At 42.7% G+C, this 21,699-nt stretch overlaps 1 protein-coding gene across 1 annotated transcript; it reads right to left on the bottom strand.

Moving 5' to 3' along the window:
- Positions 1 to 3,041: 3,041 nt before the first annotated feature.
- chrm2a (cholinergic receptor, muscarinic 2a) lies at positions 3,042 to 4,585 on the bottom strand (the record flags this gene model as incomplete). The annotated part of the gene is made up of 1 exon (XM_080518110.1): positions 3,042 to 4,585. Exon 1 carries the CDS (start codon positions 4,548 to 4,550, stop codon positions 3,042 to 3,044), a length of 1,509 nt encoding a protein of 502 aa, XP_080374236.1. The 5' UTR covers positions 4,551 to 4,585.
- Positions 4,586 to 21,699: the final 17,114 nt, after the last annotated feature.

The raw sequence follows: 21,699 nt of genomic DNA, 5'->3' as shown, positions 1-21,699 counted from the left end.
AAACCGAGATGATGGATGACACGCGTGGGCGCACAGGACATGTCTTACAGTAGACAGATGCTTTAAATCCCCACAACAATTCGTTTTTAGAGAATGAATGGAATAACATGAATATAGACACACACACACACACACACACACACACACACAAACACACACACACAAAAGAGTCACGAATGAGACGTAGAAGTAGCCCTTTTTTAAATCACGAGGTTGTGTGACCTGTGATCAGAAGTCAACTCCACTCTTGGAGCGCACACGTCAGCATGTATTCCCACACATGGCATACACAAGCATACCCACGTACACACACACACACACACACACACACGCACACACACACACAAACACATGCTCACAAACACACCCCAGGTCACCACAACTATCACCACAGTACATGTCGTGACATCACACCACTAATCAGCAAGATCATCATAAGGTCTCCCACACACGCACATGCACACGCACACGCACACGCACACGCACGCACACACACACACACACCAAAGTGCCTTCCCACAGACAGCGATGTAAGACAGCTCTGAGCTCCAACCACCTGTTTCCCTCGCGCGAGTGGGAGGGGTTCTTCGCCCCGGCGAATAACTTGACAGCAAACATGAATTTCTTAATAGCTGCCATAAAATAAACATCTGACATCCCGTCGTCAGTAAAATCCGAAGTGGCGCGGTGCGCGCGGAGGGCAAATCAAAAGAGTTGCGACTGAACAATCCCGCGTCACATCTTTTCCTTTTGTTTTAATAGTCGTGGCAGTTGTTGTTTGAGTGTGTTTGTTGTTCTCGCAGTTACAGCTATTGCACTGCTCTCCGTAATGTTGCATGACAGGTTGCGTTCAACAACTTCTCGTTTCTTTTAAATAAAAATTTTAATCCGATTGAATAAAAAAATGTGGAGATGGCAGCTGGAATTTAACCAGGGCTAATTTTTTTTTACCCCCCAGAACATCTCTGCTTCACGACTCCTTGAATGACGTCTTGCAGAACAAATGGTGGGATTTGTGTGCATTTTCTCTTTGTGAAATAAATAAATGAATAAAGCATATGAAATCAGAAAGCATGGCAAGTGACAATAGGAAGTTCTCTCCCCAATTCTTTATGCTACATGAAGCTAAACCATCACGTAGTCCAAAACCTGACATGAGCCAATCTTTTCTATTTAATCATAAATGAATGGAAATATGTGAAAAACGATCCCTGTTGTTAATTAGCAAAAACATGGATCTGAATTCATCCTTTTGATACACAATTTGCAGGTTAAAACCGATTTGTTTTAAATTTGTTATTATTTCAAACACAAACACTTTTATATTCACCTGCACCGCGTCGGCAGCAACACTAACGTGGAACTTTTAAGAAGTAGAAGTCACACCTCCTTTGTGCGTGAGGTGGAAAGCTTAATCTGTCCTTCACTTGGCTTTTAGAGCGCTAGCTATACTTTTCAGCTTGTAGTTTCAGTGATCCAGATTGATCTCATTGATAAATAATTGGCTGGACAAGTATCATGTAATCTCAGGCCCCGTTCAACCGATTTCAAGTGAAAACGGAAAAATGTGAATGCATTTCTGGTGTTTGTTTACATGACAACGGTGCTTGGAGTCAATAAATGACTCCGAGTCTGGGTCAATGTAAACCGGAGGAAACGCAACTTTACGGACAAAGTAAATACTTCTTCTGCACATGCTCAGGAGATGGAAAATGACATTTGCCTCCAGAGTTTCATGACTTTCAATCTATATTCTCCTGGACTTGGTGGTTTTATGGTTGACAGTCACCGTCATAACAATCCAACCTTATTACCTGTCCATACGAATGTCCGTGTACTCGCCATCATCAATGTTGAATAGTGTACTGTTCTCGGTGGATGTGAGTTTTGGTTTCATCACGAAACCTTTCTTGAAACAAAACGATGCGTTTTCACTTGAAACATCATGTAAACGGGGACTTTAAGGGAAATATTAGCTAAATGTTAGATCGATGATTGTCATGTTAACTAAATCTCCAGCTCCAGCTTATCGCCATGTTCACCATTCCTTGTGGTGCAGACTTGGGCCAAGTTGGAAAACTTGCCAAAACTGGTTGATAAACCTATCCTGATTGATTTTATCTTCAAGCTCACGGCTTCTTTCTGATTCGGCGAGCACAACTTTAATGTATTTATATATCTATTATGTACTCGTTGTTGGAGAGTAGCTTGTTGTTCGAGGAGTTTCCAGCACCAGGAGCAACGCCCCGGTTTATTCTACATGTTGCTGCTTTGGAAGTGCAGTGATGATGATGATGATGATGATGATCAAAAGATGGAGAGAAGAAGGCAGGCAGAGGGGCACAGGTGGGCGTGTGCACAAATGCAGAGCCAGCACACACCCACATGTGAAGAAGACACAAATCGAAAAACACACCAATATGTACAGTTATCTACAGGTATCTTCACTGAACTCCAAAGAGGTTTGAGAATTCAGTCAGCCCTATTTTCCCATTTTGAAGTTTTTCGTCTTGTGTGTTTCGCACAGCACAGATCTCCTCCTTTTTAAACGTTTTTTGTTTTATCTTTGTTCATTTCGCATCAGCTCGGTGCTGCTTCCTGTTCTCCACACCCTCGTTTTTCTTTCTTTCTTCCTTTTTGAGCATGCAACCGTCAGTAAAACCCCTCCTTATCTATCTATGCTGCTTCTTGCACAACACTTCTCAACGCAACTGGCTTCAGTTGAATTTGTGTAAAGTGCTACAACCGGTTATTTTGAGAAAATTGGAAAAGTAACGATAAAATGACGGAAAATGAATTCACACAACACGGTCCCACTCATGCTCACCCACACAGGAACACACACACACAGGAACACACACACACACACACACACACACACACACACACACACACACACACACACACACACACACACACACACACACACACACACACACACACACACACACACACACACACACACACACACACACACACACACAAGCACACACACAGAGAAACAACTTAATCTTCAATGGTTCTTCCAAAGAGGCCCATGTTTATCTGGCTGAGCGACTGTTTTTGTACTGGCAGAGGAGAAGATGTTTGAACGTCTTTTTGAACGTGACGTTGCACAGGGCGTAGCAGGCCGGGTTGATGGTGCTGTTGATGTAACACAACCAGTAGCCAATAGTCCACACAGTGTTGGGGATGCAGCTGGAGCAGAAGGTGTTAATGAGCACCATCACATTGTAAGGGGTCCAGGTGGCTACAAAAGCCACCAGGATAGCCATGATGGTGCGGGTGACTTTTTTCTCCCTGGACGGCGGCGCTTTCTTCTTTTTGTTCGGGGGTTGTTTTGTCATCTTGACGATTTTCCGCGCCACGTGGTTCTGCCTCTCGGACGTCGGGACGATCTCCACCGTGGCGTTGGACGGCGTGTAGCAGTCACCCTTGGGGGATTTAGTCTTGATCTTGATGCAGGTGAGCTTGGAGCCTCCCGTCTTGGCCCGCTGGCGCGGCAGTGGCTGGCTGGTGTCGCCGCTGGAGTTGGCGGCCGACGGAGCCGGTTCCTCATCCTTGGGGTTGGACGCAGCCACGCTGCCGGATGTGGAGTCATTGGAGCTTTCCTTCTCCTCCCCGGGAGTGCAGTTCTCCCTCCCCGCATCGTCTCCCTCGGTTTCTCCATCAGCAGTGGTGGAGGAAGGTCCTTTGCCGTTCTGCAGTTTCCCATCATGCTGGTTGGCTCCGTCTTCAGCACTCTGGTTTTGTGAATGTGCCGCCTCCTCCCCCGGCACATTGTTATTGTTGGGTTTTGGTGTGTTGTTCCTCCTCTGGGCGGGTGACAGGGGTTCGGGGTTGGCTCCTGACGGCTTGCGGTTTTCCTTCTTCACGCGACTCTTGCTCGCTCTGGAGATCTGCCAGTACAGCTGAATCATGATGATGACGGGCAGGTAAAAGGCGGCGATGGCTGTACCAAAAGTGACGGCGGCGTTGGAAAAGAACTGGATGTAGCACTCCTTTTCAGGCACTGTCCGCCCACCAACAATGAACTGCCAGAAAAGAATGGCAGGCGCCCAGAGGATGAAAGATAGGACCCAGGCTGCCGCAATCATCATTCCCGCCATTTTGGTCGTCCGCTTGACAGGATAGCTGAGGGGCTTGGTGACACAGAAGTATCTGTCAAAGCTTATGATGAGGAGATTCATGACGGACGCGTTGCTGACAACATAGTCCAGGGCTAACCACAAGTCACACACCACAGGCCCCAGGGGCCAGTAGCCTATTACGATGTATACTGTGTATAGGTTCATAGAGCACAGTCCAATTATTAAGTCAGCACATGCAAGGCTGAACAGAAAATAGTTGTTGACAGTCTGTAAGTTCCGATTAACTTTGATGGAGAGCATGACCAGGATATTTCCAATAACTGTGACCAAACTGAGCGAGCCAGCCACCAACACGATGAACACCACCTCCACAGTCTTGTAGGCGCTTTCGCTTTCTTCAACAACTTCTGTGTCATTGCCTTCAGAGGCATTCAGATACGTGAAATTGAATACATCCATGGCATTTGGTCTTTTGTTGCCACCTCCCACTCAGAAGGAACCTGCAAGAGAACAAAAGAGAGGAGAAGATTTGTAAGAAGGTGCAAAGGATGACTGTGACAGATTCAGCAAATTGTAACCAGAGGACTCTTGAATGACAAACAGGTCTGTGGGTAAATTACAGCTTCATGTTTGTTTCAGATTCCTCATGAAAAAAACTTGCATCAGTACAATTAATAAACATAGTAGAGAATGTATTTATTGGGCTATTAGGCTTTTCGACACACAACATTAAGCAGCTTTATCAATTCCCTTTGAGGAGTTTTTTTTTTTTTTTTTGCATTCAAGCCATCATAGTCAGTTACCTAAGCTACACATAAGCAGTGCAGCTGGTAGGTAAGAACCTCAGGGAACCACAGTGGCAACCCACCAACAGGGGGATTCAAACTCAAACATCCAGGCCAATCGCCTCACAATATCTTATTTATTCCAGTTTTACCATTCTGTTATAATGCTACTTGTTTGAACCATGAATTCCGTTGCGACATTCGTGAGACTTAGCAGCATAAAGTTCCAGTCACATCCAGTATAACCATATGTCATATGAGATCTGGAAAGCAGTGATGCACAAAAACAAACATTTCACTGATTCATCGACATGACTTGACTGACCTTTTCTGTTTTCAACCAGCTTTTAGCCAACGTAAAAGCAATTCGTCAGATAACACTGGTAAATTTGGCTGTACACCAATTAGCTTGGTAATTTGAAGCAGCGGTATCTCGCATATGTATTTTACCTAATAGCACCTCACCATTAGACACCTGTTTTAGTGTGGGGGAAAAGGCAACACTAAAAGCTGTCGTACAGTCTGAAGGCACATGCTTGAAACGAGCGAGCACAACGTGGCCAACGAGGATAATGACACAGTGCACGCAGTGTGACATGAAGCCTGGCTGACATTATAGTAATCGTACAAAAGGTTGCATGGGTATGGATGGATGGAAGTCTGTCAACATGCTGACTACTCTATCGACGGGTTTTATTTATTTCTGGCTCCAGACCTGTCAAGACACGTGCCAGTGAGTGACTGTCTTCACATTTGACAATTTCCATGTGACACCCCCAACCTCACCAGAGGATAGATATGCTGTTATGATGGAAATACCTTTTTGACCTTTTCATAGACCTTGAACTTTGACCCAATCGCTATAAAAAAATGTATGGAACTATCCCTCGATAAAGACAAATGATCCCTTAAAATGTCAGACAATTCGGGTCAATCCTTTTTGCAAAAAGTTGGTAACATATGTACATGCAAACCGATAAATGAATGAATAAATAAACATGGACAAGAACATGAATTTTGTTGGCGAATCTAAATATTTGACCATCTCATTAATCTTACCTGGGAACTCCTGGTGAAAACTGTAGTGACGACTATCTGGCTACAAAAACAGGAATAACTACACATATCCTGTCAGTGGAGCCAGTAAAATCGTTTAAATCCATGAAACTCAACATAAATGTACGTTTAATCTCAAAGCATATGAATCTCCACAGCTGTTTCTAACAGGAAGCTTAAAGCTTGACTATTTTCTGCACTTTTGTGTTACTATCCATGCTGATAGATACACTTTCAGCTTTTCACTTGTTGCCGAATTATAGTCTCTTCATATTTTCTCTCCTTCTTCTGAGTTTTTCAGGATTTTGTCTGAACTATGCATACATATATTGGTACAATTCAAGTGGGAAAAAGTGTAATTACACACTGCAACCTGTTGCTATTACCAGGAGCTGAGTCGAAACTTTAAAAGGAATTATTAACAATATTGAAGCCGACATGATATCTTCAAAGGTCGATTTCCAACTTGCACATAGAAATTCTCTACACACAGCAATGTAAAAATTCTTTTGATACCCAAGTGACCCACTAGATCTCGCTTTTAACCTTAAACATCCGTCTGTGTTTGAGACCTTGCTTTGATTCTGAAAAGCGCTGTCGAGTTCTGCAAATCACACAGTATTGTGATATTGGGAGCAGTTTGTCTGGCCACTGGTTACAACTCTTTATGGTGAACTTATCACCTCTCCGTGTGAAATACCATCCAGCTGAAGCGCCGCTTTAGCTTTTTAATCTGAACAAGTTCCGTTTTATACTTGAAAACTTGTTTAGTTCCGAGAGAAAACGGATACATTTTGTTGTGTTTTGGGTGTCTGTTTATGCAAAAACAGTGATCGGAGCTGCTGGATATACAACTTTTAGAAAATCCTCTGACTCCGTCTCTGCAAGAGCAACTTCTCTAAAAGACTGTGACTTCAATGTGCAATGTGATTTATTATGCGTAAAAACAGTCATTATGATTCCGTCTGGTTTGAACACATTTGCTCAAAGTGACTAATATCTGCTTAAAAATGACCTTCCTCATTTCACGACCATTAAAGCAACTGTATTACAATTCTTGAATCAGTTCACAGGTGTCTGATTCTCGGGGTCTAAAGGTTTTTCATAATTTGCTTTTTTCTATTTCAGGTTCAATCTGCAGCACATTTTCTTGACACTGCAATTAAAGACCAACCTTGGCAAATCTGCTTTGGTGAAAACAATAAATTTGTCAGTGTCATGACAACACCTGGAGCTTAATCATGCGCGACAGAAAATCCAAATCATTTGTTCGGTTGGAGAATGAAGGCTGCGTTTGTTCTCAAACAAGTGAGTCACACGTTTTCTAATTTGTCGACGCTTTCCAGACACCAGAGGCCATATTTTCCTTCTTTTTTTTTTTCTCTTTTTCTTCGTCGTTTCCTTGATTGAGATTTTTGAGACGAATGGATTTTGGTTGGTCGTAACATTACATTATTAGGCAATTGGTACTTTGCACACAACATACATCAATACTTTTAACATTTGACTCGAGTTGGAAGTTGATAATCTGACCTATTGCCACACGAGCAAAACATAACAACTGTGTTGCAGTAATACTTAAAATACTTAAAATATACAGTGACAGTCCAACACTTTTCCATTTTGGTTGCGAAGGGTCTTTAACTGTTGAGGCCAGTGGCTGAATAACTAGTGAACATTCACTTATCTGCTGTGGCAGAAATCCCTAATCATTGCATTAGGCATGGAGCTAAGCTGGCCTAATCCTCATAAAATGTTTAAGTCCAGCGATTTACATTGAAAAACACTAACAATACAAATGGGACACACTCTCGGCTTGGTCAAGCCGGGTGGATTAGAGGAGCAAAGTGGATCAGTATAGATGGTTGTAGCACAGCGGGGGCGGTCAACTCCCTCCGCTCTTCTTTGTCCACCTCCGACTGCCATAAGCCTCGTCCCACACCTGAAATCTCTGCCACAACAGAGCAGGAGTTTCATCAACTAAAGACAAGCAAAACCTGTTAGAGCTCAACGTGGATAAATACGTTTTTCACGCCCTCTGCAAAAAAAAAAAAAAAAGACTGGAATTGGTCGTAAAGCACAAATTCCATAGAAAGCAAGTGATGCTGTGGTCTTAGTTAAACACCTTGATCTTATCCTTTTAAGATTCCGGGGCAAAGTTGTGCCGAGGAGGGGAGTGCGTGCTTCAGCGTTGACTAGAACATGCCGGCGCTGCAGCCTGCTGAGCAGAAGTGCAATTGCCTTCGCCTGGGGAGAGCAGCAGTGGCACTCCGAGCGTAGCCATCAATCACCGAGCTTACCTGCAAGCTGGTGCCGCCGCGTTCAGCGCCCGAGCAACTGACAGAAGCCTCATCAGAGCATGAGTGACACCTCCATTATTAACCAAGAGAGATGAATATTCAGATTTTGTGTCATTACTCTCATTACACTTCTCGACAGATGAACGTAAAAACACCCCGAATGCTACATTTCTGTGGATGTGGGGGTTGTCTGTAACCAGCCATGAATTTTTTGTTGTTGTTGCGCTGACGCAACCATGGCTCCGTGGGAAAGAGTGATTCCAAATTTGCAGTTTTGTTTTGTGGAGTTAAAAAAAAAAGTGTGACAAGTCTGTTTCTGCCATGGGAGGATGTGAATAAATGAGTTTGAGTATTGTTCTGTGTTCAGACTACGGTATTCCTGGAGCTGGCTCACTAGAGCTGAAAATTGCTTATGCCCTTTGGGAAACACAGAAGGCCAGCCTCACCCTTCATGTATTGTTTGTGGTGGACTCCGGCCTGGTTGAATGACTGCAAAGTGAACCCAAATATGACTAAAATAAGTGACTTTTATTTTCTTGTTGCATAAATTACCAGGACTGTTTAAGCGCATAATAATCACCTACATGGGTCAATGGTTTCTGGGGACAAACAACAGGTGTTTGCTTTTTTGCTTTTTGCTAATGTATCGGGATTAAATATAGGAAATGTGTATTCGCCTCCCTGGGATCCGTAAATCCCCAGATCTCTGAGTGCAGCCCTCAGGCAACAAAGTCCAAAGCCCCCCCCCCCCCAAGTGATCACATGCATTTTCATAGCTGGTCATCTCCAGAGGGAAGGGGGTGCAAAACAAGGCCTCCGTTTACTTGTTTGCACTGCTGCATGACTGGAATGCAGAATCCCATCGGTGCTGCAGTACGGCGGGTCCACAGGGGGTGCAGATCCCTTCAACGCACCTCTCGGTAGTATTGCAGTTCATTGCTATAAGCAAATAAGAAATGCGAAAACAATTTTCCTCGCTCTCCCGAAGCTGAAGGATTCTCTAATGCAAATAAAAAAAGAATCTATTACTCTCCTCAAAACATCTGTTAATATAATTAGACTAACTAGGCAGGTCAATCCTGATTTAAATCAACATGACAGCTAAATATAACCAGTGTGTCTTTTCCTTATTTGAGGCAATCTGCTACATCTTGCCAGTGTTGACTGTGAGGTTAAGTTCCTGCTTAGGTAAATATTGGCTCATCTTATCCTTGTGTGTTTGTAAAACACTCCCCTGCACTCTTGTTGATCAGAAAGAAACACAAAACCCCCCCCACAACTGAATAGACACAGAAATGCATTCAAACATTGATAAAAAAAAAGAAGGAAAAAAACTCGAAGATATTCAGGAAATGAAAACGGTTTCGATAACCATCCAGCTTAAAAGAAAACCCAGCACAGCACATCGGTGTTCACATGCAACATGGCGACCCAACGCTGTGAATCCTGAGCAGAAGTATAATTACAAATTTGCATTCATTTCCTTGAGCTCTCTCCACTGTCTCAGAGGTATCCGACTGTGACTTATAGATCTCGACAGATGTCTGTAGAGATTCCGTGCAAATATTTTTCCATCCATATCGTTTTCTGACAGTCTTTTTTTTTTCTCCTTTTCCCCACAAACCTGAGATCTACCTGCCTAATCCTGGGGCATTCCCTGTCCAGAAATGATTTGTAATCCTCTCCGCAAACTCTGTAAAATATCCTCTCAGAAGTCAACCTCGGAGGAAAAGTGGGGGGGGGTTAGTTCCACAAGGAGCACCCTGGAGTCACACTGGATGGAACAACTTGCTCCTTTCAACTTGAAAGATCACTGTGTCCACTTGGAAGGAAGCCGTTTCTGGCTGCTGGTTTACAGTTTTATTCCGTCACAACCTGCACAGTGGCTTTAACCATGGCTAAAGGATTTGAAACGCCGTCATGCCCAGTCCTCCTAGTAGGCAGGAAGAGTTGAGGATTTAATTACAAAAAAGCCTGAATTTGGAGAAAACATTCAAATCCTTTTTTTTCTTCTTCTTGCTGGTAATTGCATCGCCTATGTCTCTGTGGCCTTTTGGAAAGGTACAATAAGTCTCCTCCAACACAAATATAAAACAGCTGGTGAAGTTCCCAGAATTGTTCAAGCATCTCTAGAAATAATTAAGGAGAGGCCAACTCCAAGTCCTAATAGCAAAAGAAGCAAGAAACTGTTATCCAATAGAGCAATAGACACTCGGATGTCGCGTTACAATAAAAGCACAGTTTGTTCTGCAGAGAATGATGTCTACACATCTGGTTGGAGATTATGTCCTGAAAAACTGAAAACAAACATCGCTGGGTTTTGTGGGGGAGCTTCACGGAGACACTTCATAACTTAACAATTGGGTCGTTCAATTAGGTTCATTGTGGCTTTAGTTTGTTTACAAGTATTTTCTCTTTTCTGCTCTCCAGGCAAGCAGGATCATTTCAGTATTACTTTTATACATCAGAAAGGGAAACTCATATCTTGCACTGGGATGAGGAAACACAGGCACCTGCTCTAAGGAGGACCGACTCCGGTGCTGGATCATGGAGGCAGGAGAGATACGGAAACGAGGCCCGAGGACGATTAAACAAGGGCAAGGGAGTGGACGGACAGCAGGGGGCGTCGCCTAATGTAGCTGCCAAGACTCGAGGGGTTGTCCATGCCTCCGTAACACCAGCTAGTATAAAGACACCTCATCCACCAGAACCGGATGACATTTCTGACTAAGACGGGAGAATCAGGTCAGAAAGGAATGTTGAAAAAAGCCTATTGGATAAAATACTAAACAATTAGGTGTTGAGGAATAGGAAGATATTGAAAGCACGTGTCCTCCTCCTAGCATGACCAAACATGCTTGAATGAACAGTTTAGCTGTTTTAAGACGTCTAAACCTAAATGCAACATTGTATTTTCAATATGGTTATGTGTGAGACTTTGACGCAATGTGCAAATGAAGGTTTTCCTTGTTTCTGCACTCTGTGCAAGGTCAGTCCTCTCCTTCTAATTACAGCTGAAAGTACTTTCTTTTTTATTCTTTTTTTTTTGAGTCTGTCGTAATCTCGATCATCACTGGGGACTGATTTTTCTTGGGAGCCTTTTTTGCTGCCGAACAGTGAAGCTGCCTCGGTCAAAAGCAGTGAGCGACCTCTCCGACATGATAAGATTCAGATTCTCTAATTGAGTATTAAATTCTTATGAAGTAACTCGACAATGTCGTCTCATTAAAAGTGGGACGATGGCCTTCTGCGTGAGAGGGTGAACAATCACAGAGGAAAACCTCTCACTTACAGGTGTGACAAAGCCTCTCAGACCTCTTTAGTGACACTTGTCTTAAGTGGACATGGAGCAAAATATGGTAATGGGGAGTTAACAAGCAGAAAAGGACTTTTGAATAGGAGCAAATAGTCAACCACAAAGAGAAACTACAAACTGTTGGAGTAGTGATCTAATGTCTTCAGGGAAAACTGTTTTTTCTATAGTGACTCTTGTCAAACCCACCCTGACCACACCTTGTAGAATGACAAAAAATAACTTGAAGGAACCTCATGAACACACTATGTGAAACACACTTAATTTCTTATATTGTATAACAGTGTGTTCCTTTTCTACAAAGATAAACTCTTTGGGTTAACACACCATCCCCGTCTTTATGCATTCACCTCTAATGTTGTCCATTGCTTTTGTGAAGCCATATTCTATGTACCTCTCTTGGCACACTCTTAACTTTCATCTTCCTATTTAGCCTGATGCTCCGGGCTGATTTTCTGGAGCTTACCTTTGTGCATATTCCAAATACTTAAAACATTTTTTTAAAATAAATGAAACGCAAACGCAAATGATCAAAATTTGTAATTCTGTGACAAAGTGAATTAAATGCTGAGTCTCCAATTTTTCTAAGCAAATGTCATACCCCTTAAAATGAAAATGGCTTTGTGACCCCCCCCCCCCCCCCCCCCCCCCCCCATGGACTCAAACTCACTCTGTTGTGAGGGATTCTGTCAAAATGTAAGGCAACTACATTCAACAGTTCCTCTCCCGGAAAGAAATTACAATACTAAACACACCAACGGCAAACTGACCACGGCAGCATAGCTAAGTACAGAGTTTTTTATTACAAAATCTCTTATTTTAAGATTATTACCCAATTAAACAAGTTTGTCAGGCTTTTCCAGGTTGACCCTATCCCCCCCCACTCAACTTTAATTACACTGCAACCTTTGACTCTGCACAGGCTGGGTCTGATGCCAAGTCACATTATCTCCTTTCCCCAGAATACTCTGGTCTTTTCCTCTGCACAGCTGAATAAACATGTCTTTTGACATTGTTAAAAGTCTCCAAGTTACGGTTATACTGTAGATCAGAACAGGCATGAGCTCGCCATCCTGCACTACCAATAACTTAGATCGGTAGAGTTTACTTCTACCTAATCAATAACCCAAATCACTCATAGCTATGACAAAGACTGCTCGAAATATTACATTACTCCATTACGAAACACACTTTAATCAAGTGAAGACCCGGCTCCCATCATCCCCGGGGGCCCCAGTAACACGGGGACAGATATTGGATGCTCCCAGGAGCTCCATTGAAGCTTCATCTCCCGTTGTCAAGGAAACATTTAAAGACCATTTGTGTGAAAATGGACGTCTGCTGATGAACTGTCATGAGCCTGGACAGCAAAAGGCACCCGGTTCTTTATGACGTGACCTTTACATGCCACCCCATAGAGATGACATCCATACTGATTTAGTGCGAATTATCTCCAGTACAGCAGGAATGTTGTTTTAAGGTGCCCTCTATCTACAGAAGCACCCTCCCCATGCGCACATCTCTTCACGACACTCAGAGATTTGTCAATTGATATTCCAGCTACTTTGCTAAGGCGGCCCCTACGCCATCTGTGAAAAATGACAGTGTCACATTCGACCTCTGCTGTTTTTGTTCGCCGGTGATTCTCGGTAATTCGCCACTTTCTGCCGCATCCGACCCCCAAAATCAGTTCAATGAATGGACTTTGAGGGATGCCTTCGCCTTTTTGTTCAGTGTACATTCAATTTAGAATCAGTTCAACTCACTTTGTGACATATAAGATTGATCTTATATGGTTCAGACCAAAGTTAACCAACATGTCTGGAAAATATAAAACAAAAAAAAAGAAAGAAAACCTGCTAAGATGCAAAATGAATTGAGTCAAGCCAGTAATGAATGAACAATGTGCTCAAGCGAGCTGGGAAATTAAGGAGGACAAGTCAATTTTCTCCCGTCATAAAGAGAGACCCTGAAGCTGCCACAAGTTAACAAAAATCGTAGCGCTACCTCCTCAAACGCTTCATATCTCGCTCCACATTAAACGTTTTATTTCACACAAATAATTCAGCCATGACTGGAAAAAAAAAAAAAAACAACCTTGTGCCCTCTATCCTCTGTTGATTTAGGCTTTAATTAGCAGATTTCCATATTTCTAATCATAATTGCTTCTCAGGAGTGGAGCGGTAGTATTAGCTGATACCCCACCTAGTACGATTTCATTAGCTGGACTCTCAATGGGGATTTTTAGGGACTTATTATGGTTTAGCATCAGATGTGTGTCCAATATCAACACAGATATCTGCCTTTACCAGCAAACCTTGTTCTAAAAATACTACCGTCATTGTCTTTCTGAAGATATCCATGCCAAGGAAACACATCACAGCTTGTTTGCTTTTTCCTCATGGAGATCGTCCCAGGTGTCCGTTAGCAGTGACACGACAGACAATTTTCTCTGGGCACCAAAGATGTTTCTTTTTTCTTTTTTTTTTTTGCAACAGCCCTGAAACAAGCCATAATCAACAGACAGACATATTAACCAACATCTGGCAGGCGAGTCATTCATCCGGCGGAATGCTCCGCGGCGCTGCCAGCGAGTGGCAGCCTGCAACATTCAGTGCGAGGCGAAGGTGATGGACGTAATAATGTAAAGCCAATCTGAATGTACATCATTCTTTCCACACAGTGCGCATCCAGAGAATCCTTTAAGCTGGAATAAGTGTATTGACATTTCCATTTCTTCTCCCATAAAAAAGAAAAAAAAAAGCCCACTTTTTGATTATCTAATCTATGTCTCATGCGTGCAAAAATAGAACGCCAATGATTGTTCTTGCACAATGCAGTGCATGCTTTCCTCTGTGGCTCATCCTCAACAGATATAATGCATTTTGAAGCCCCGATTCAGGGAACTCCAATCGGATCCACTGCTAAGCTGGGCCCGGCCAGAAACACTGCTGCGTATGATATTACATGTTCCCATATCCTCACTGGCCTTATTGTTGCCATGAGCATCTCCTGAGTTATGTACCTCCCCCCCATGAGAGTAACAATATAGTCCGTATCCTTTTCTATATTGCCTCTGGGACCCCCCTGCTGTCCCTGCTTCTTCATACTATGCATGATAATGAGCTGGCTGGCTGGTCTCTTCTGGTACTTTCTGGCTCATTACTGATTTCGCGTGGACATAGATGCACTCTTCATTCACCGAGTCTCTGCGTTTACGTCGCGGGCTCAGCAATCGCTTCGCGCAGGTGAAGCGGAGCCCTGCTCGTGATGCGCCGGGGCTTCTGTTTTCAGGCTTTGTTCAATTAAAAATCTGCTCTCAGCTGCCACTGCTGGAGAAGAGTGAAGCGTCACATTACCGAGCATGGCAAATTACAGAGAGGGGGAGAGAGAGAGGGAAAGAGAGAGAGGCTGTGAGGAAATATAAATACTGGAGAGTTTAAGGACATTACGAGTGAGAAATGAAATCCGCAAACAAACGGGAAGGTCACCTCCAACTAATGTGATGCAATGCGATGTTGTGTCTGAATAATGAGATTGTGTTACGTAAGCGAGCTTCCAGCCTCTGTACAGTGACAGGGCTCTGATCGTACCGCTGCCTCTCGGTGTAGACTGACTTCATGACCAGACGTTTTCACTCAGACCAGTGGGCAATTACAACTGGATATTTCACTCAAGTTTTGCAGAGCGGGGAGAAAACCCCCCCCCCCCAAACAAACGTAATCCTGTTAAAATCACTTTCACCGCATAACTCCCCGAAGATTTGACTGCTGCCCAAAAGGGTGTCGAGGACACAGCTAATACGGTGCAGCAGAATGGAACGGTTTAAAATTTTTATTTTTTTTTTTAAATCAGAAAGCGTACGTAACCAAACATTGTGAAAATGGATGTAACAGCTTAATAAAACTGCAGCCAATTACGGTTGATTGCAAAATATATACATTATATAAATAGATTCTTCCACTTTCATGTAAATTAGACATAAAGTCTAAGACTGAAATTATCTTTAAAAATCATTTTTCTTTATAAAGAAACTCAAGTTAGATTTTTTGTGATTATAATTAATATATTGTTATTGGTGGAATCTGGACATGGCTCCATTGACAGGTTCGATTCCCATCGCTGCCTGCCTACATACCGAAGTGTCCTTGGGCAAGACACTGAACCCCAAACTTATTTTTTACATTCTTTCCCAATTGATGGAAATTCAAAGGACATCAGGTCATGATCTAACAACAGAGGGTTTTGAGTCGGTATACACCAATATCACTTTTGTAAAGGACGAGGAGGAGTACTAATGTTCAGCTCCTTGCCAATAGACGGCACTGTTACAAGTACTTTCCATTAAGTCTAATTTATGCTCCATATACTTGTTGTTTATAGCTACACACTGCAGCTCGCTGCTAATGAGTTTATCAGTCATACTTTAATCATGTTTAGCATTGAGTGTCGCTTGTGCATGAACACTAAAACTCTTTAGCATGTAGCACGTAGCATCACTGCTGCGTGACCCCAGAAACTCTTTAGCATGAAGCGTCACTGGTGTGTGAACGCCGACACTGGAGCATGTAGCATGTAGCATGGCACTACTGGATCCACTGAGCGGTTAAGCTAATGGTTGTACAAACTCTGCTGGTCCAAATGTCTCTGTAAAATATGTTCTGCCAAAAATATCAACGTGAGGTAAATTCTAGTTTGTACAGCACCAGCAACTTTCAGCAATCCGCCTTCAGTCATTTTCACGAATATTAAAGAGTGCGTGGTGCAGTATCGGCCCCGACACCGATATCGGCTTTGGTAACAATTGGCTACATATGTTCACTCAAAACCAGATTCGGAGTTTAGTAGCCAGAAATTTGTGTAAATCTCATTTCTGTGGTTGTATTCTCCAACAGCTAAGACATTTTCTATTTTCTTAAAAGTCACCTCTACATGTTTTTAGAGGTTGAGGCAGAGTCTCACACATTGACACTAATTTAATTTGTATTTGTGTCAGTTTGCATCCGGTGCTGGCGTCGCCTTGGACTCATCCACCTTGTCACTTGGACTCAAACTCAACAGGAAGTCTGGAAGTTGCCCCTTCCTAATTAGCCATGGCCATGTCCAAGAAATCTGCTTCAGCCACACACATAGCGAGTGTTACACAAGTCCTAACGTGTTCATCTCAAGGGGAGGCTGGAAGCCATTTTCCCCCCCCGGCAAAGCATGATGGTGCTCTTTTGCTCGCACTCTGAATCAGCATGCCTGTCTAAGCACTCTTAATTGCTCCGCCAGCATCACTGTCACCCTGCTACTGTCCTGTCCTCATTCCCCTGCATGTGTCCTGCCTGTGATGTATCACACGGGCACCATCCCTCGATAGAAAGCTGTGGTGCTCATTAAGATAGAGAAAGATAGCAGAAAATGAAAAAAAAAAAAGGGGGGGGGGGGGGAGGAGGGAGCGAGATAAAGCTTGTGCCTGTTGGATTTGTTCCACTTCATTGTTTCGGTATTTCACTGCCCATCTCCCTCGCTCTGTCTTTCTCCTGTGATTCAGAGTTTAATGATAAAAACAAAAAGCAGGGCTCTGTTGCCCTTGGACAGGTTGTTCTATTTACAGTACCTGCTCCAGTTTACATTACATTACAACGTACATTAATCTGTTGCAGCAGTCGGATGCGTCAGTGGGGACTCGGCACTGTATATGCCATCATTCCTGTGTTCTTTGAACACAGCGCCGCAAAAATTCAGGAGGCAATAGCAAAAGTGTTTCAGTGGCACGTTAGTATAGGAACTGCTGGCGTATGAAGGCTCTCTGTGGTCGTTCGCCTGCAGAAGGATCCGCCTGGCGCTTGTTAAGAGGCGACTTCAGCTATGTCAGATAAGGCAGGAACGCAATGTGCCAAAAACCGGTCGCAACTGGCCATCAGCATTCTTGGCAGTAATCTGAGACTCTAGAGCCGTCGTGGTGTCGCTGAAAATAAAGCTGACAGATGCTAATACATAGAAGTCAACCTTCGGAAATAACAGATGAATAACAGATGCGTCCAAACTCCCGAGCATTCAAACCTTGACAGCCTGTCAAGCCGCGACGTTACAGACGGGCAATTTCGACAGGATCCACTTATGTGACTTTCTCGATTTGATTACCGTGTCCCTGCCTCTCATTTATCTCCTGATGAAAAAAGATCAGTATCTACCTGAGTGCCATTTTCTTTTTAAATTCTGAATCTCATTTTATTGCCCTTTCAAGAAGGTGATTGCGTGAGGGCATCTTTTAAAGTTTCACTCATTCTTAACACTGTACATTTAAGAAGACATGAACTTTGCCCCCCAAACTCTTGACACCACTTCTTCGCCCGATTCAAGAGTGAAATTCTAATTAACATTTCAACACTCCTCACTATACACTTCATGGCTGCTGTCATCAATTATACATGTTATACATTAAATCCTGGATTACCTCGAGAGGCTGCCCCACCTGGAAAACCCCATTCAGCTTCGGCTGCTTACTTAAATGATGTTTGTCCGGCTCGACAAGATAAACAAGGATCAAAAAGTTTAATTCTCTGAAAAACAATTGGCTGTGGGATGAGCTGCCAGCCTGCTGTGGAACGCAATTTGATGTTGCAGAGGAGAAAAGAAAATGCATAAAGCAGGACAAGGGGAATGCTCCTGCTTTATAGTTGATACATTTAAAAGCATCTGCACACAAGCAGAAAAGGTGCATCACATCAGTCCATCTAATAAGGAAAGTTAAAAATAACAGAGGCGTGTTGAGACGGTGATGTTTGCATGGCAATGTGAAATTACTGTGGAACAAAAGAGAAGGAACCCAAAATGTGTTGCAATGGTTAAGGGAAAGAGGTGTCAGAGATATAATTAGCCCTTCTTAGTTTGTGCTGCCCCTTATTTTCAAGCATTTCATTCCCTGGTGTTCTCTGACTGACAGCTTTATATTCCAGGGTAAGCCCTCCACTGGACGATTCACTATTTACACACCCCCCCTTCCCAAAAGAAAAAAAAAACTGCTCTCTCTGCCATCACAACATGGCTAATTGGTGTTTCACATCAGCCCCGGAGCTGCGATGCCGCACCTTAACGTCTCATCAAAACATTATGCCCCGAGCCAATCAAATCATTTCAGTTAAACCTTCATTAGCGGGACCGACACTGATGATGGCTACTTTGTTGGCATCAGCTGAAAAAAGAGAATCAGCCCAAGGAACCTCGCTGTCATCTCTGATTTTGCTAATGAGTACATTTTCCCGTCATTTTGCCTGTAGACAAAATCCACTGAAAAGGTCAATGTTGGACCCGTTTCCACCCAAAGAAACATCGACTACGATCTTTGACGATAAAGGATCTAACCAAGAAACATTCTCACATCCAATATTTGCATTCCTTGCAGTTGCTGTTTAAATCCCACATATTGTGCATCGTGAGAACAGCTACAATCTTAGTATGAATGAATGGCAGTTGGCTGAAAGAAACTGACAATTACATGATAACAGGGTTTGTGCAGCTACTTTTACCAAGACCTTTCAGTGGCGGCAGCAAAAGATTCACACAGCATTTTACGAAACGTGTATTTAAATCTCCACAGCTAAGAATTTTAAGGATCCCATGTATACAGATGACTGTATTTTCTACACGTCTGTGTGACTCCAGATGAGAGTGAAATGACCAGATTCTGTCTATTTTCCTCAACAGCAGCACGAATGTCACAACTCAACAACTGGCCTCCTCTCGCAGCCTCTGCACAGAAAACGTCCTCATGCTTGGTTGTTCAATCAGACAGCTCTGCAACAGCTCACTGATTGATCTCAATCTGCCTTCCAATGCAGCCGAGGACCCAACTTCAGCGACATTCATCCACAATAAGCTCGATTGCCTTTTATGGTGAAAACATTTTCTTTCTAAAAGACAATCGACATATAATGCAACAAACTTCAAACCCCAAATGGGGAGAAATAAGATGAACTTAAATACTCTGCTATTTATTTTAAATAGAAAAGGATTATTTGAGATAAAGAGGCAAACATCAAATAGCAAACAAACAAAATGACTATAAAGTCCTACAGGCTGCAGCCACTCTCACTTATATCAATTATATTTCTCTCCCTGTCTTTGAAAAAAATTAAAAGATTCATAATTTTCCACCAAATTAAATTTGTCTGGAGCTGCAAAACATGCCAAGCAAAAATAAATACATTTAAATAAAGAAAAAAACATTTAAAAATGTTTGCAATGCATACAAAAAAGTTGCATCTATGTAAAGTGTCAATATTGTATATGCTACATGTCTGTATGAACACGCACTTTGGTCACTCATGTGGCAACTTCAATTTCTAAATTGCATGAAATTGAGCTGGATTTCAAATCAAACTAGCAAAAAAGTGAAGAAAACTCCAGCTTCATGTTTAGATTGTCTGGGTGTAATAATAGAAGCAGGCAGCCGACTGTTTGGCCGTAAAACTTTATGACAGACTGAGTCAATATCATCAAAATACAGGAGCTTCCCTCGCTGCTCGGTGGTAATCTAGCAAAGTAAACAACGTACACAACAACACAATGTGTTGAAGTTGTAGAAGGTACGATTTTGTCGAAGTTGACGGTACTCCAGGAATAACTGCAGCTGGGTGCGAATTCAGGAGACTCCGAATAAACCAAAAACAGCTGAATCCAAACACAAATCAGCGTATTAGAGCGTGTCAAAAAAAATACAAATGTCATATATCAACATCTCATCAGTGATAATTGGAGGATGCTGCAAATAAGGACACATTGGGACGACGTCACTAGTGGCCAAACATGACAACAGCAGCGTTTTCAGTGTTTCTGCTGTTTCCGTGGAAACAAACATTGATTTCAAATGATGCTGTGTAAATGCACAACTTTTCTGAAACAAAAATGTGGCACTTTCACTCCAAACATCATGTAAATAGAGCCTTATTATTACAATTTTTTTCTTATTATCTTTCAAGCAACAACCGACAAAATCCAACAACAGTAATTTGGATAATCTAGTAGAGAAGACGGCTGGAGCACTAGTACTGCATTAGTGTTTTTAATAGACATTTTCAACACCATGATCTGAATGAACCAGCCTGAACCCAGACACCTTCCACAACTTACCATCCCGGTTGTTATTCAAGCTACTGTGGCGCTATATCTCACTTCATTTTTCAATTTCAATACGATTAGAAAAAAAAAAAAAATGTCAGTGACTTTTTGTCTCAATGGGTTTTGACAGTTTTTCGCTCCAAACACGGTAAAAGCACACAACACACATTTTATACATAGTGACAGCTCAACTTGTACTGGAAGTCACGAAGCCACGCGAACAAGTGTGAACAAGTTCAACTCGATGGGACATTACAGTTACAATCAGTCGCTTTTTACCTCAAGCTGAGAAAAAAAGAAGAAGAAAAAAAGAAGCTTTTTATGTGTATTTGACGAGCTGTCAGACGAGAATACACTATGTAGGCATTATTCAGTCTGTGACTGGGGTTACATCATGGGCTCTGCAGGCAGTGAAGGAACAAACTGTAAACTCAGTGTGAAATAAAGCAAAGCTACCAGTCGCTTTTATAGCAACACTCCAACAGATCCAGAGACAGATTGATTATTAATGCTAAATCTTCTCAAGGAAATTAGTGTACTCCTATTCCTCCTGTTCCCCCCCCCCACCGATATAAAGGCTTCCCATAGTCATAAAAAACACAATTAGTATATTTCAAATCTACACTCGGATCACTGAATTACACTTTGTTTCTGTGGCTCCCATGTTTTTAGCGTTTTGTTCTCTCAGTGTAATTCCCCCTTATCGTGATTGGAAATGTGCAAGTTAATGAAGGCAGGGAGGATGTATTAAAGGGATTATTTTGCAGGGAGCGGGGAAAAAAACAAACAAACACCCACTGTAGTCTGCCAACAGGTAACAATAGGACCATTCAAGACGAGCCGGGCCTGAGCCCAATCGATCGCCGGCGTTCGCAGCGTAATACATGCAAATCAGACATGGATTTCCTCCAGACACAATTTGCAAATGATGGTGACAATCATGGTCTTCCCATAATACTCACAAAATCTGGACGTGGGCAGTTTGTGATTGCTGGCGTGACACTGTATTCTCACTGTTTCATGTTGGTCTGAAGCTGCAGAACATAAAG

This window comes from Blennius ocellaris (assembly GCF_963422515.1).
Source record: "Blennius ocellaris genome assembly, chromosome: 22".
Classification (NCBI taxonomy): domain Eukaryota; kingdom Metazoa; phylum Chordata; class Actinopteri; order Blenniiformes; family Blenniidae; genus Blennius; species Blennius ocellaris.
The sequence above is the reverse complement of the archived record's forward strand: the minus strand, read 5'-3'. Positions and strand labels throughout refer to the sequence as shown.